Source organism: Pyrus communis, chromosome 15 (genome assembly GCF_041283825.1).
Source record: "Pyrus communis isolate YQ-2024b chromosome 15, ASM4128382v1, whole genome shotgun sequence".
NCBI classification, from domain to species: Eukaryota; Viridiplantae; Streptophyta; class Magnoliopsida; order Rosales; family Rosaceae; genus Pyrus; species Pyrus communis.
In genome coordinates this window covers 6,902,963-6,920,148 of record NC_142579.1, presented here as the reverse complement: position 1 = coordinate 6,920,148, position 17,186 = coordinate 6,902,963, and the positions used below count along the sequence as shown (strand labels likewise).

Below are 17,186 nucleotides of genomic sequence, written 5' to 3'. Positions count from 1 at the left end.
TATAGATTTTAATTTTCTTTAAAACTCCCCATGGAAATGGTGACCAATGAAAGGTGTCGGCCAACACAACTTGATTCGGAGTCCTAGTGGACATTTCGGGTCGGAGTGTGTCATCTAACATCTCTTTTGGTTAACGTAGAAAATTTATTTCATGTTAGTAGTGTAATATCCATCCTACCCAGGATGAGAATAGTCTTTCTTGTATTACATTGTTATTTATGCTTTGACATTACATGCATTTGTAATAAGAGTTCATCCCGTATTGCGCACTCTCACTCTTAGAATAAGCTAGTCCTAGACTTTGATTTTAATTTATTTTTCCTTTTTACACATTATTTGCATGTTATAGCTTCGTCGCCTTTCAGGTATCGGGCAACACGTCTTGATTTCAATGTCCAATTAGATATATGGGGCTAGTGAGCAGTGGCGGATCCACAGAGGGACCTGGGAGGTCCCAGGACCCTTCGACGACCCTAAATCGCTACTAGAAATTTTCTGGGGACCCCTCGTGCAGTACAGGTTGCAGGTACGACATCTTCTTGTCGGAGAAGATGACCGGAGAAGAAAGAAAATAATTGGCCCAAAACAACAGAGTTTTGGCCAATTGTTTTAAATTATTTTTTAAATCCCACCCAAAGTGTTTGCCCATTATTTTAAATCCCTCCCCTAACCCACATCATTCCCCACTGTCCCACCCTTCCCCCGTTTCCCGCTGTTCTGCTTCCCCCAATGCCCAATAACATATTCACCCAAATTTCTTTTCTGCTTCCCCCAATGCCCAGCTTTAACATATTCATCCAATTTCCAATCCCCAACTCCTCAGATTTCAAAACCCTAAAATTCTAAATCCCACACCCAATCCCATATTATAATTTTATTACTCTAATATCATACCTCCCCAAATCTCTAGGTCACCACTATTTGGTTCACAATTCAAGTAAGTTTTTTGGTATTCTAATCTAATCTCAATTAAATTATATTAGATATTGATGAAGATTTTTAATCTATTATTGATATGATTGTTGATATGTTTTATGTTTATACTCATTTGATCATTAGAATTTAGATGGAAATTTTGTTTATTGGGTAATTGGTATATGTTTGTATTTTTTGTTAAATGTGTAGTTTAGAAATAAGAAATAAGGAATTTTTGTTTATTGGTTGATTGGTATATGTTTTTGTGTTTTTGGTTAAATGTGTAGTTTAGAAATAAGAAATATGGAAAGATTTTTCAAGCCAAAGCCAATAGCACCATCTACTTGTTCGGGTAGTTTGAGCTCAAGACAAATTGAGTGTGACATTGATTTTAATAATCTTGAGAGAGATCCGGGAAAAAGAATTCGAATGAAGGACTATCCTTCTAATATTCAAGATGAGGTCCGCAGAGCATATTTGCAAATGGGACCTTGTAGGCCTACAAAGTATGAGTTCCCATACACTTTGCATGCAAAGAAAAAGCGACGATTTGTTGTTTCGTGGTTTGAAGAATATGATTGGTTGGAGTATAGTATATCTAAAGATGCGGCATTTTGTCTTCATTGCTATCTCTTTAAAATCAACTTTTCACAATTAGGAAGCGATGGCTTTATTATTGGGACCCCCCGAGTTTAAAATCCTGGATCCGCCACTGCTAGTGAGTGTCAGGTTTTAAGGTAAATTTGGAAAGCATCCGTACCGGATAATTTTGGATATTTGGCGTTCGTAATTAGGAATATCACCAAGTACATTCTCTTTGTAAACCTAATCTGAATCCCTAGATCCGAATTAATCTAATACGTGTAATCTTACATGTGATTGCCTCTTTTCGAAATTTACCTAAAGTCTTACATCCGATAAGGGAATGGGCCATGATATTTTCTTTATCATCAAGATTTTTCTGAACTGATTTTTACACAGTTTTAACTTGTCACACATTTTTTTTTTTTTTTGGTGATTGGGATAAAGAAATCAAACAAAACAACTGATGTGATTAAATATCAACATGTACGAAGAGAAAATGGTATATCATCATTTCCATTTTTTTTCCTCGTTAGGGTTTTGTTTTTGTTGGAAAATGGATATTATGCATGCATAATAAGCATACAAAATAACCTGTAATTTACTATAGACCTGCTTACTGGTAGGTAGCTTTTCCTTGTTTGGGTGGCGGGTAAAGTGGGCTTTTAGTCATTTTCAAATATAAAAAAATTGCAAATTGCAACGCCAGTCTTTGCTTTATAAATTAATCAACTTTCTTATGACCCCTAACTCTTGGGCGAGCGCATACGCTCTGCAAACTGCTACTGTCCGGGAGTGGGCTATTTAGACGGCTCCTTCCGTTTTGAATTCCGAGTGATATTTTGAGCGTTTATCTGCTGTTTGTTTTCTGAGAAAATAAAAGCTGCAAAAGAAAAGTAGGAGAATTAGAGAACAGAAAATATGGCCGTGGGTGGTTTCGCCGCTGATGGGCCTCCGGCTGTCGCTGGCATCGACGGCAAGATAACGGTTTCGGTGGTGATAACGTGCATCGTCGCGGCTTCTTGCGGTCTTATATTTGGTTATGACATCGGAATTTTAGGTGCGTTTCGTTTGATTATATAATTTAGTGGTTTCTTTAATTTTAAGGTTCGAATTTATATGAACTTATCTCAAATGCTCTCTCTCTCTCTCTCTCTCTGTGTAAATATTCAGAAGAGAATAATGGATAATCACAGTTTACCTAAAACGTTAAAAACCAATATTGGTCGGAATTTTATCACTTGTGTTAAAATGCATGAAATAAACATGTTGGAATAATTGTAGGCTAGTCAATTTTCTTGTTCAAAGTTAGGCAAGTTAGGTTAGTCAAGCAAGTTAGGTAAGTTAGGCAAAATTAGACTTATGTTCTTTTTCTTCCCTATATATATGTTTCATCTTGTAATTGTTTCATCAAGCAATTCATCTTGTAATTGTTTCATCAAGCAAATATGTAAGGTTCATATTTTATCATGGTATCAGAGCACCGTTTCTGGTGACTCTGAATACCCCACCTATCTTCAATGCTTCCGCACCACAACCAACAACATCGTCATCATGAGTGATTCAGGAACCAACACAAAACCACTAGAGATGGCTACTGATCTCTCGAACCCGTTTTTATTACACCCCTCTGATCAACCTGGGAACATCTTGGTAGAGCATTGGTTGTAAAGTCTCTTGAAATTTCAAGTATGCTCTGTGGTTGCAGTTTTGACTGATCTTCCACATCAGAAAAGATTTCTTGAGATTATTGCTGGTGCAATCTTCCACGAGGTCAACCATTCTAGGCATGGCCTCTCATTCAAAATGGGAAAGTCCCAACCACCTGCTCTATCTCCACCACTCGGATCAACCTGGTGCAATCTTCGTACCACAACCATTGGTGGAAGACAACTACAACACATGGGTTTAATCCATGAGTATGGCCTTAACGGTCAAGAACAAACTTGGTTTTGTTGACGGGACGTCAACAAACCAAGTGAGGATAATTTTGAGGAACTGCAGCAATGGAATCGCTGCAACAACTTTGTCACAACTACAACACATGGGTTTAATCCATGAGTATGGCCTTAACGGTCAAGAACAAACTTGGTTTTGTTGACGGGACGTCAACAAACCAAGTGAGGATAATTTTGAGGAACTGCAGTAATGGAATCGCTGCAACAACTTTGTCAAGACATGGCTACTAGGCTCCATGGCAAAGGAAATTTCAGGGAGTGTCATCAACTACAAGGATGCTCGACAAATGTGGACCGATCTGCAGGAGAGGTTCTCACATGTGAATATAGTTCAGCTGTTCCATGTTGAGAACGAGATTCATGATTGCGTCCAAAACAATATGAGTGCGACTCGTAGGGAGGCTGATTTACTTAACCATCACGCGACCTGACCTGACTTATGTGGTTAATATGTTGAGCCAATTCATGGACAAGCCACGACAACCACACCTTGAAGCGGTGCAAACAGCTTACATACGGACCTCGAATCAACCTGCAGACTTGTTCACCAAACCACTAAGCTCTGCACAATTTGAGATCTTAATTAGCAAGTTGGGTGTCATCGACATTCACACTCCAACTTGAGGGGGAGTGTTAAAATGCATGAAATAAACATGTTGGAATAATTGTAGGCTAGTCAATTTTCTTGTTCAAAGTTAGGCAAGTTAGGTTAGTCAAGCAAGTTAGGTAAGTTAGGCAAAATTAGACTTATGTTCTTTTTCTTCCCTATATATATGTTTCATCTTGTAATTGTTTCATCAAGCAATTCATCTTGTAATTGTTTCATCAAGCAAATATGTAAGGTTCATATTTTATCAACTTGTTCTAGTTTTAAGGCACTACTGCTAAAGAATAATGATGGGGGCAATCGTTTTTTTCATAAAAAAATTGAATGGAGAACTCAAATAGGGCACAAGATAGTCTTGAATTAATACAATCAATTTGGGTTTTAATGTTTTTATATATATAGCCTCTCGACATTTTGGCAGCCAAATTAAACGTTTGGTATTTTTGTGACCTTATTCTATCATTTTCCAACGCTAAAAAGGACAAAAGAGATTTGTCCATAATTCCCATGAATCGACAACAAAATATGCGACTTTATGCAATTGACTGTTAGGCAAGGTTTTGTAATAATTTTTTTTTTTTTATTAAGAATAACAAGATAACCATAGATCGGATCAATTTTTATTCAGAAAATCTTTGACTCTCTAATTAAGTTAAATTGTAAATTACGTTATTGTTATCGTGAATTTGATATAAACATAGTACTTGAAAATATTTTAAAGAGATATTTTGAGTTAGTGTGATCTTTTATTCTTACCTTCTACTTTGGAACTCCGAGAAAAGACTCATTTCTTCGCGAAGGATTCGATTTCTACTTTGCAAGTACTATGTTTATATCAAATTCACGATAACGCTTTGGTAAATATTTCAAAAGCAATGCAGATTAACGCTTGTGATAACGTTTTTTTTTTTTTTTTTTTTTTTGTATACGTGACATGGCCACGTGGTGTACATGTTTACTAAGTTTTCTAATATTTTATATGCTTTATCACATATTACTTACGTCATTCATATAAAGCAACTCTAGCGGGAGCAAATAGACTTAGGAATAGGTAATCCAATCTACTCCCCCTTCTAAAAACCCCTCACATCAGTCCAGGCAATTAGGCTCTAGGCGAGCCCAATCGCTCAATTAGGCAAAAAGTTACGGTCCTAGTGCCTGAGTAAATATGATGTAAAGCTGATGTTAGCCATGTTATAAAAAAAAATTTGTGCCAGGCGCATGAAAAATACGCGCGATTGGGGGTGCGTCTCCAACAAGTTTGCAGACGTTGGGGCCCACATGCAGTTTCTGTTGGGTTTGGGCAACGTGGCTGCTTTCTGTTGGATTTCCAATGGCTATTTTTCTGGGCCGTTGGATTTCCAATGGTAAAATGAAATCTCCCCCAACAAGTAGATGATGTGGCACAATCTGGATTATTTGATTTTCCGATCAACTATCCATGTTTCTTGGTATATTTGTGAACTTATCTCAAATGCTCTCTCTCTCTCTCTTTCTCTCTCTCTCTCTGTAAATATTCAGAAGAGAATAATGGATAGTCACATTTTACCTAAAAGGTTAAAAATCAATATTGGTTGGAATTTTAACACTTGTTCTAGTTTTAAGGCACTACTGCTAAAGAATAATGATGGGGGCAATCGTTTTTTCAAATTGAGAACTCAAATAGGGTACAAGATAGTCTTGAATTAATACAGTCAATTTGGGTTTTAATGTTTTTATATATAGAGCCTCTCGACATTTTGGCAGCCAAATTAAACGTTTGGTATTTTTGTGACCTTATTCTATCATTTTCCAACGCTAAAAAGGACAAAAGAGAATTGTCCATAATCTCCATGAATCGACAACAATATATGCGACTTTATGCAATTGACTGTTAGGCAAGGTTTTGTAATGATTTTTTTTATTATTATTATTAAGAATAACAAGATAACCATAGATCGGATCAATTTTTATTGAAGGATATGCCAGGTGCTCCATAAAAGTTTTTAAAACGTTTATAAGACCTAAACCGGTTTGGGTTTGCCACTCGATGAATTTTAAGGTTGTATCTTGTTTCGGCACAACTTTTTTTTGTTTTCTGGTTAACTTGTTTCGGCACAATTTTAAAACTCATTCATAACTACATTTTTTTATGACCAAGAAGTTCTTGGCACATTTTAAAAACTACTTCATGGCAGATGGTTTATCAACAAAATTTCTGCAAGCAACTAAATTTTTATTTTTTCAAACTTCACCTAGATTCTTTTAAATAAATAAAATGCTTCACCTTTCTTATGAAAAAACACGTGATAGATTGTGTGATGGTTAAAATCTTTCTTTTTAACCCATTATATTCCGGGTCCAAACCTTTTCTTCTCACGCTTGGTACAACTTATTCAATTTGTCATATGAACTAAATTTTAAGTGATTTGTTACATCATGTTTTAGAAATCATTAATTTGTCATTTTATCCTAACACCATTAAATTTTAAATTCAAAATAAGCCATATGCCTTGCCCATGTTTTATTTTCAAAGTTATTTTGGACCTTCCAACTTTTTAAATAGATATGATTGATCACAATGAGTTCTCAAATCTTTGTAATTAGTTAAACTCCATATTAGTAAGCCTAGTTTACTTTTTTAGTATTTAGCATAAGTTTTTGAAATGAATACATGACATTTTTTTTATATTAGCCAAAATTTCCTGGTTCATACCAAAAAGAATTAAAGAACTTGTGAAAAGGAGGTCAAAAGTTCGAAATAACCTTGAAAACAAACTTATTTTGGATGGAAAACTTAATGAAAGTAGGGTGACATGACAAACTAATGAAATCAGAAAATTAGTATGATAAATAGCTTAAAATTTGGAAACTTCTATTTGCTTAAAATCTAATTAAAAGAAAAATAATGAAAATAGCTTCAAAATTTTGAATTCTAACCAAAATCCATCTAATAAATTTATTTAATGATATGAACAAAAAAAATGTAAAAAAAAAAAAAAAAAAACCCCGACCAAAAGCACGAGCAAGGTGCATGCCATTTCGCTCTCAGTTTCAGAAATAGTACGTGTTCAGTTTTAAAAATAATCAATTTAAGAAATAGTTAGTACCCCTATTTAGTTTAAGAAATAATATAGTCTCGTGTTCTCATTTTTTGTTAAAGTTATAAGAGTGCCAATACCAATTTTTTAAAATTTTAATTTGTAGGACAAATTAAAAAATTTGTATAAATTCATATAACATTTAAAAAAAAATTAAAACGTATTTAATAAAGAATATGTTTACAACTAATATGTTACTATTAAATATAGAAGAATATTTTGGTTTTAATTTTAATTATTATTCTCTATGAATTAATTGATGATAGACTATTGTTAGTATTCTACTGGTAAGGGTTAGGTTGTAAAAAGTATTCAAACTTTCAAATGCCCAAGAAAATAAAATATGAATTCAACCAAGTGCTTCAGATGCTTGGATGGATCTGAAATCTTTTCAACTAAAGATAAATAATTCAGTGATGGGGGGTGACACGTCCATGACTCTATGGCGCCACGTAGCATAGGCTTTCACTTTTATATTAGCAAAGAAACATCTTTGCTCACTACTTCTCTCTCACTTTGTTTTTGACTAGTTCATCTGAAATGTAATCATCTTTGCAAATAGTGCAGATTGACTATTTTAAATTATTAATTATAATTTAATAACTTTTTACATGCAAACTTTATTCGACGATATTAGACTAAGAATTCATTTTGTTAGATCATCTTTAATTTTTATGTTAAAATCTAACAATTTTAACTTAAATTTTAGATTTTAACTCAGAAATAGTTTTTCTGTTCCAATTCTTGTAGGTCAAAATTTTTGCCCAAAATTAATAAAAAATGAATTTAGGATATTTGTTTTCATAAAGTAACTTCGAAAGAAAATAAAATTATTTAGACTATCATAATTTAATTTTATGAACATTTTAACTTAAAAATATTTAGATTCCAATAGATATTGAAAAATCATTAAATGACACCATGAAACTCGGGCAACACTATGAAAGCTTATGAAAAAAATTATTTTTAATTATTTTAGCCGTTGGATTTAACTTTGGATGGTTAGATTTTATTTTTATTTTTATTTTTATTGTTAGATATGTCCATATTAGATCTTAGCCGTTGGATTAAATGAATTCATAAATATAAAACTTTTAAAAAAATTACACATATATGGTAGGCCAGCCCACTAACCCAGAAGGTGAATTCTGACATAAATTTGCCTTAAAAATGAGTTTCGGGTTAAAACTCAAAATTTGTCCCAAGGTTGGAGCAAGCTGAGGTAATTAAGTTTAGAACCTAAAATTTGATATTTACTTCAAAGATTGGAGTGGGTCTTATAACATGTCAAATTATTTGGCAATATAATTAAAACATGCCCCGGCTAGCCATCTCGAATTGATCTCCGTCATCTGTCAATTGGCGGATTTTCGATTTTAATTTTATGAATCTAGTTAGACTTGTTACAGTAAAATAACCAAACATGAGGTGTTATACTCTACAATCAAAGATATATTTTTGTGTATGTCATACAACCGAATCGCGTAATAAATGTTGTTAAAACTAAAGATATACCTCCAATGACACAGTTATACACATGAAACTAATGATGAACATCTACAATTACGATGTAGTTTGGTGTACATCAAATGCATGACACTAATCATGAACGTATACAATTTTCTCAGGAGGAGTAACTACAATGGCACCATTTCTGAACAAGTTTTTCCCAGAAGTACTGAGAAAGGGAGGGCCCCCGAAAAACATATATTGTGTTTATGATAGCCAAGTTTTGACAGCATTCACGTCCTCCCTATACATAGCCGGATTGGCTGCATCGCTCGTGGCCAGCCGTCTGGCCAAGACTATCGGCCGCCGGAATGTTATGCTTCTGGGTGGCTGCACCTTCTTTGCTGGGTCTGCCATCAATGGGGGCGCTGTCAATGTTGCCATGCTTATTTTGGGCCGTATCTTGCTCGGATTTGGGGTTGGGTTCACTAACCAAGTAAGTGGACTTTCTTTATGTATGTTCTTGGGCCTGCAAAGAATAAACCCATAAAAAAGGAAGGATTTTAAATATATTTAAAATGTTTTTTTTTTTTTCCTTTTTTTTTTGGTTTTTGCAGGAAACGTTCTCTTACCATAATCATGGATCATTTATATATCAAGTTGATTCTTGTCTAAATATGTGATACGGATGACAATTTAGCAAGAGAACGTTTTTGATTTTTTGAGAATTTTTTCAAAATACGTGTTTATTTATCTTCTCAGGTGATGAGTCATTAAAAAAGAAAGATATCGGAAAAAATATGTTTATTACCCCCTACCATTATTCCATATTTTACAATTCCTATTACACCAATATCCAAAACTTAAATTTAGTTCAATATTATTTTGTATCATTCAACTAATCACTAAGCCTATATAATATTTTCAATAAATTAAGGCGAGTCTCAAAAAAGTGAATCCCACAAATATTTGTTCAACTTGTCTAAGAGAAAGTGAACTAAATGATCCGTGATTCCACCGTTTTTTTGTGCATACTTCCATTGGTTTTATCCATTACTAACATCCCTTGTAATATTGTCACAATATAGTCTGCTCCAATCTACCTCTCAGAAATTGCACCACCCAAGTGGCGAGGTGCATTTAGCACCGGCTTTCAGTTCTTCATAGGAATTGGGGTGGTGGCATCCAACTGCATAAACTATGCCACGGCTAAGCACAGCTGGGGCTGGCGCCTCTCTCTCGGTCTCGCCATAGTCCCGGCCACCATCATGACTATTGGAACCCTCTTCATCTCGGACTCACCCACAAGCTTAGTAGGACGCAATAGGGTCGACCAAGCCAGAAAGTCCCTAGTCAAAATTCGAGGCAAGGACGACATTGAGGCTGAGCTCGCTCTTCTTATCAAGGCCAGTGAAGTTGCTAGAGCTCTTAATGAGGAACCTTTTGTGACCATATTTCAGAGGCAGTATAGGCCTCAGCTTTTGATAGGTGCACTTGCTGTGCCGTTTTTTCAGCAGCTCACTGGGATTAATATCATTGCTTTCTATGCGCCTGTGTTGTTTCAATCTGTTGGTTTCGGCAATGATTCTGCTCTCATTGCTGCGATAATACTTGGGTTGGTGAATCTTGGTTCCATCCTTGTGTCTACATATATGGTTGATCGGCATGGTCGGAGGTTTTTGTTCATTCAGGGTGGCATCCAGATGGTCATCTGTCAGGTAACTTTCATCTAGCTAATCTGGTATATTGAGTTTTATTGTGAGAACATTGCAAAATAGACTCATTTTGTTTTTTAATGGGAGGGAAATGTTATATATTGTCATACTATTTGACAATAGAAGATGTTTATTTAGTTACTTTATAATATGCTGAATCTAGACTACTGATCAAGTTGATTTTAGTCTAATTGGGTAGTCCATATTCACAGCCTAGTGATATAAGTATCTATCTTGCTGTACAAGTTTGGTAAGAGACTGTTTATATCATTCGGCAATATAAGTTGTTATAGTCACTATTCGGCAATGTAAGTTGTTTATTTACCTACATCATAAAACGCGAATTTAGACTATGACTATTGATCAAGTTAATTTTTGTCGGATTGAGTAGTCCACCCTTTTTGCATAGTCGAGAAATGAGTTCAGACAGTCAAGATATATAAGAGTATGATCGTTATTAACGACCATGTAAAAGAAGCTAAGTTTTCTTATCTGATATATTTTTTGCAGGTTGGTGTAGCTATAGTTCTGGGAGTTACAACAGGTACGGATGGCAATGGCCATATCTCAAAAAGCTATGCCATACTAGTTCTAGTACTGATGTGTTTATATGCTGCTGGTTTTGGTTGGTCATGGGGACCTTTGAGTTGGCTTATCCCCAGTGAGATATTCCCCATGAAAATTCGACCCACCGGCCAAAGCATGGGGCTAGCAGTCAACTTTGCCACCACATTTGTACTCTCCCAAACCTTCTTGACCATGCTGTGCCATTTCAAATTCGCCACATTCTTGTTCTACGGCGGTTGGATTCTGGTGATGACCATTTTCGTCACGCTCTTCCTGCCAGAGACTAAAGGAATCCCATTGGATCAAGTTTACACCGTGTGGGCAAAGCATTGGTATTGGCGCAGGTTCGTTGAAGGTAGCCCTAAGGTTGATGCCGACGAAAATGAATAATGTTAGGGTGCCAAAATAGAACTCATTATTTTCACTTCAAATGATGCGGTTATATTTCACTTGTAAATATTTTATCCCACTTTGAACCTTGTTAATTTGTTTGTAATAGGTAAGATATCGTCATGTCGTTATATTGCATATTGTTTGGTGACTCGAACTTGGGAGTTTTTTTTCTCTTCTTTTTTTCTGCTGAATCTAGTACCATGCTCGAATGTAAATCATACAACTATGTTAATACAGTTTTAAAGAGTGAATGTGGTGTATTTCCTAGCTAGGTACAATTAAATTACATTTTTGTGACACCCGAATGCCTTTCAGATTTTGAAGCAAATATTCAGTATTTGGATCAGAAATTGCTATATGCTAGTTTTTCTCCTGGATATGACATGGACTGAAATATTATTAACGCAGCATGTTGTGCGAAACCCATAAGTTGACAACATAATTAACGCTGAGCTTTATTAGGACAATTAACTTGAAAATCCAGGGGTGGTGTGCCCCCAATGGGGCAGATAGATGTGTGTCCGGTCAAAGATGAAGTAGTTGACACATTACATGGACCGATTACTTAGGTGATTTACTAGACCCTCCCTTTTTAATGGGTTTTGGTTTCTTTTTGTTGTGCCCTAGGTGTAACCTTATGGTTTGCACTAGTATAATTTTAATTAAAATAACGGTCACATATATGTAAAATGAAAAACTGAAGTTTTAGAATACTTGTTCCTTTATTACACATTACACTGGAGATTCTAAAGTCAAATGCCATATTCTCTTACAATATTTTTGGGTGAGTTTGAGAATGAGACATACATATATATGTATTGTCATATCCCAGCCCGGGACGGATCACTTCTCAGGCCCGCTTCACCACCGTAGCACGATTTTGTCCGCTTTGAGCTTACCATTCCCTCACGGTTTTGTTTTTGGGAACTCACGAGCAACTTCCCAGTGGGTCACCCATAATGGGATTGCTCTAGCCCCATTCTCGCTTAATTTCGGAGTTCCTATGGAACCCGAAGCCAGTGAGCTCGCAATAGGCCTCGTGCTAGGTAGAAATGGGAATATACATTTAAGGATCACTCATCTGGGCGATGTGGGATGTTACAATCCACCCCCCTTAGGGGCCCGACGTCCTCATCAGCACACCACGGCCAGGGTTAGGCTCTGATACCAAATTGTCACATCCCGGCCTGGGGCGGATCACTTCCCAGGCCCACTCCACCACCGTAGCACGATATTTGTCCGCTTTGGACTTACCATTTCTTCACAGTTTTGTTTTTGAGAACTCACGAGTAACTTCCCAGTGGGTCACCTATCATGGAATTGCTCTAGCCCCCTTCTCGCTTAACTTCGGAGTTCCTACGGAACCCGAAGCCAGTGAGCTCCCAAAAGGCCTCGTGCTAGGTAGAAATGGGAATATACATTTAAGGATCACTCCCCTGAGCGATGTGGGATGTTACATGTATACAACCGGTTGTACTTAAAAAAAAAATGAAAAAAAAAATTACTTCAACTTTAATCGGGTATGGAGTTGATTCAATATGGGCGTGTTTGTTTGGCTACCTTAAGTTTCACTGGACTGGACTATTTGGGTAGGATTATTATTCTATGTTTGGTGCAAGCTGGGATTGAGTTTAATGGGAATAAGTCGGACTCGTGCCGACTAAATCCTTCGTTAGCTGGGCTTAGCGAGAGCCCCCGGAAAAGAGGGGATTGCTAGTCCCGTTTCCCCTCTTCCCTCGCTTCGCCTTGCCCCAAGCCTGAGAACTTGCCCTCCCACTGTCTCTCTCCCCACCTCCCTCTTGTCTGTCCAGAAGATCTCCAAGTCTGCAAGAATTTTCAGGTCTGCAAGAATCCCCAAGTCTGCACCTGGGTTTGACAGAAACGATTCAAACGAATCTAAAAAGTCCAAGTCTGCAAGACTTGAATTGCAAGTATTTTCCCTTTTTCTGGTTTTTCGAATTGATTTTTCTGGGTTTTTAAATCGATTTTTCTGGGATTCGTTTTTCCTTCCAAGTGGAATCCCTAATTGGGTTTCAGAATTTTGAACAGGATAAACGGTTATGGGTTGGGCACTCTGCGTTTTGTCTCGAAGGATTACAACTGCGGAGGATTTCAAAGTATTTGATGGAAGGTCGAGAAGGAATTTGTTGTTGTTATTGAAGAGCTATTCGACTACAAATCTTCAAGTAACTACTTGAGCAGAAAATAAATAGAGGACTTATGAAGGAGATGAACTCTCATGTATCAGGAAAATGATTATGTGAATTGGGTTGGATTTGTGAGTTGTCTGTGAAATACCAAATTGAAGGATTTGATTTTTCTGGGATATTAGAGCTTTTGAGCAATTTGGAGTGGTTGAGCAAATTGAATGATTTTAGTAGTTCTGCGTTTTCTGGGATAATTCTGCAGAAACTTTCACGTTGGCGTTTTCTGGGATAATTCTGCAGAAACTTTCGCGTTTTCTGGGATATTTTGTTACAGATCATGGTTGTTTTTTTTTGTCATTATTTTGCTCCTAGTCCGACATTGCACCAAACACTTCACTAAGTTAGTCCAGCTTAATCTAGTCTAAGGTAGTTCAACTTAGTCCTTGAAGCTAGTCCAATCCAAGGTAGTCCGGTGCAACAAACACACCCTATATGTCTAAATTTTGTGGATCACATTTGACTGGGTGTCTGGATCCCGATCCTACACTACTATATATTTAAGAATCGAAAACAGAACTTCGAATGAAAGAGTGAATGCTTGTAATCAACAACTATCCTACCAGCTCCCCTTTGTAAAATTTTAACTTTATGATAGAGCTTTGAACTTAAATGATTGAAGTATTTTTTTTTTTTTTTTTGAAGAACAAATGATTGAAGTATTTTGGTCCACATATGATTGAACTATAGTAAAAGTAAAGTACTGCCATCTCCTTTCTCGGAATAAAAAAATAGTAATACAAGAAGTCTGTGATAACCACCAAAGAAATTTGTAAAAATGGCGACACAGAAATCTTATTTTTAATCAAATTTTGTGGTCAATAAGTGAAGTCTTTTCATAATTAAGAAAATGAAGTTTCTCCTGAAATAGTAAGTCGCAGTTGAAGGTGCCTCGCTCAATAAAGAAAGAAGATACGAATTTAGTCAATTTGCCGAAAAGAAAAGAAAGAAGGCATAAGAAATTAAGGAAAACTAATGAAAATGATTTGAAAACTTTGAGTTTTAACGATAAGGACAAAATAAAGAGTAAAGTGAATAGTACCAGGTTTAACTTTTTAGTGTAAAAATGTAGTTTTTCATTAAAGTGAACAGTATCGTAAGCTTTTCGTTAAAACTCTCAAGAAATTAAGCAGAGAAAGATGTCTATAGCTGTAGAACTGTAACAATTGTAAGGTATGAAAAAGACTATGCAAGTGTGCAGTGACCGTCCTCTCTGTGCACATATAAAACCTTTACCGAAGAGTCTAAGACAATGGCACAAGCAATCCAACAGGCAACATTGATCATCCACTGAACTTCTCAGGTTACTAATAGTCTGCTCAGAACCGTGAGGACCCAAAATATATTGATGAAATTACATTCACAGAGACATATAAACGATGGATTTGGCCTTACTAATAGTTTGGTCATCTAATATTGTAAATGCATGAAACTATGCTTTGTTAGAGTATGAGTGTGATTCTCACATTTTAGTAATAATCATTGTTATTTCAGATTGGTATAAAGAGGTCTTAATGTGTTTATAAGAGTTAATTCAACTTTGGTTTGGATTAAAACTCTATTGTTGGCTCGAGAATAGAACTCATACTTGTACAAGGATTTGGTCTTGTATTCCTTGTAGGATTATTATAGGGTAATCTAGATTTTGTAGTATAAAAAACAAAAGCCCCTACTCTCACAAAGTACGCTCTTATTGTTCCAATTACCTATAACTTGGAGAGCATTGAGTTTTGTAGAGAGGAGAAGGTTGTGTGTAGATTCATCCATGGCTTCTTCATCCATGAACATGTTGACAGAGTTGAAAAGCTTGCTGAAATTATACAAAGATTGGAGCAAGGTGATCTAAAGCTTAGAGTTTAGGCTTTGGAATCTGAGAGGGCATTCCAGTGGGTTGCAACTGTCCAGGAGATTGTTGGGAATGTGAGTTGAACTTACTCATGACCTAATGGCATACACACATGGGAAAGACTTTGTCAAATAGTCTGTAGCTATGTGTTGCAGATATTATTTCAGTATTTGCATATACAGAATATATTTGGAGTGATGATTGTGATTTAGTTGGTTAAATCTTATGTTCTTGGCTAGTTTGTTATAGAGCTTGTATGGTTGCTCTTACATATGGTATCAGAGCCATTGAATTTAACATCTAAATTCGATCAAAAAATAAATAAATAAAATAAAAGGCAGCAAGATGTAATGGTAAATTAGCAGTGATCAAGCTTAGTTTGTGAGAAAATATGTAGGGTTTGAATTGAGTTTGTTATGCATATCATGTTTGCCGCAATACAGATTTTGTCATATTTGCGGTAGCTGCCAAACGAATGATGGCTACATGTTGAACTCAATTTGATAGAATTGATCTATTAAGCTTGTACGGTTATTAATTTTTCTTCTGTGCGTTTGATTCCATGATGATGAATTTTTATAAGAATTAATCAAGGATTCATTGGGTGGTTATGGAATGTGAGTACATAAGCTATTATTGTTGTTATCAATTATCCGTGACTTTTTGTGGGTCTTATCGTTTTGAATTAATGAATGTGATTATAAAGATGTGCATAAAATATGCCTTGTACGGACCAAATATTAGTAAGATAAAAGAAAGATGAAATCTTGGTTTGACGACATTAATAAGTTTTTGTTTGTCTAAGAGATATTAACGTTCATGGTTTGTCTTTTGCTAGGAATTTGTGTCGATGGGATTCTGGCCATCGCTTTAGCGATGATTTTGGTTTGGCGCGTCTGTAACAATGGCGATTTACTTCGATAATTTGCAATGGTACGAGGTCTATGAGAATTGGGAGTGATGGCAATCCGCATGGATGGGTCTCGAGCATTGATGGATAATTTGTTTCGTAATCGGGTCGACGAACATAGGTCCAATGATGCATTCAAGTAACTCAGTTCACTGTTTCATGCATGATTAATTGTTCTCCTATATGCATGATTATAGCACGATGAGTTGGAGCATAATGAATTAGGGCTTTTGTTATTTCGAGTATGCTTGTTTATTTATATATATTGTGAAGGCATGATTAAACTCGAAATCCCTATAGATGCCAACTTATGATTTATGTGAGATGTCTGGAATCATCCTTTGCTGCATAAATAAATTAGTGTATGTCTAGATATACTCTTCTATTTTTCATTAAAGAGTCTATGTGTATGCATTGTTTCATGTATGAATCTCGATACATTTAAATTGCAAGGAGCTACCAAGGTTCTAAAAGACACTAGACGTTAGTCGGGCGGCAGGTTGGGGCCTAGCTCCTAAACGGCTAGGCAGGCGCTTATGCTAACTAGGCAGATTTAAGTAAATCTACTAGATTTCATGTAAATAAGTGTTTGTTTATACTTAAAATATATATAATTTTATCATAAACGAATGACATATATATTATGAAGTATTGGAACATAATGAAAACATGGGGAACAAGCCTATAATGTATGTTCATTTAAGTATTCAATAAGTCTCTTACAATTTATTGAAAAAAATAAAATTCAAAATTAAAGTTATCTATTTTTTGTCTAAATGAGTTGCAACCTAGGTGGGTGCCTAGGCGGGTCTGGGCGGGTTAGGTGGTCTAGGTGGGTGCCTCAGCATCTGTAGGCGTCCTTTCTTAATTTTCAAAGGCTTAGGCATTAATTAGGATGGTGACCAGCTGTTTAGCGCCTAGGCGGCGCTAGGCGGGGATTTTTAGAACAGTGAGAGCTAC

At 35.9% G+C, this 17,186-nt stretch overlaps 1 protein-coding gene and 1 long non-coding RNA gene across 2 annotated transcripts; both read left to right on the top strand.

Moving 5' to 3' along the window:
• The first annotated feature begins 2,211 nt into the window (after positions 1–2,211).
• LOC137709956 (sugar transport protein 5) lies at positions 2,212–11,517 on the top strand. Its single transcript, XM_068448933.2, has 4 exons — positions 2,212–2,557; positions 8,771–9,087; positions 9,680–10,309; positions 10,817–11,517. Exons 1-4 carry the CDS (start codon positions 2,419–2,421, stop codon positions 11,261–11,263), a joined length of 1,533 nt encoding a protein of 510 aa, XP_068305034.2. The 5' UTR covers positions 2,212–2,418; the 3' UTR covers positions 11,264–11,517.
• Positions 11,518–15,099: 3,582 nt separating this feature from the next.
• On the top strand, positions 15,100–16,549 carry LOC148690449 (uncharacterized). Its single transcript, XR_015957240.1, has 2 exons — positions 15,100–15,390; positions 16,155–16,549. It is a non-coding gene; the product is annotated as an uncharacterized LOC148690449 (long non-coding RNA).
• The last annotated feature ends 637 nt before the right edge of the window (positions 16,550–17,186 follow it).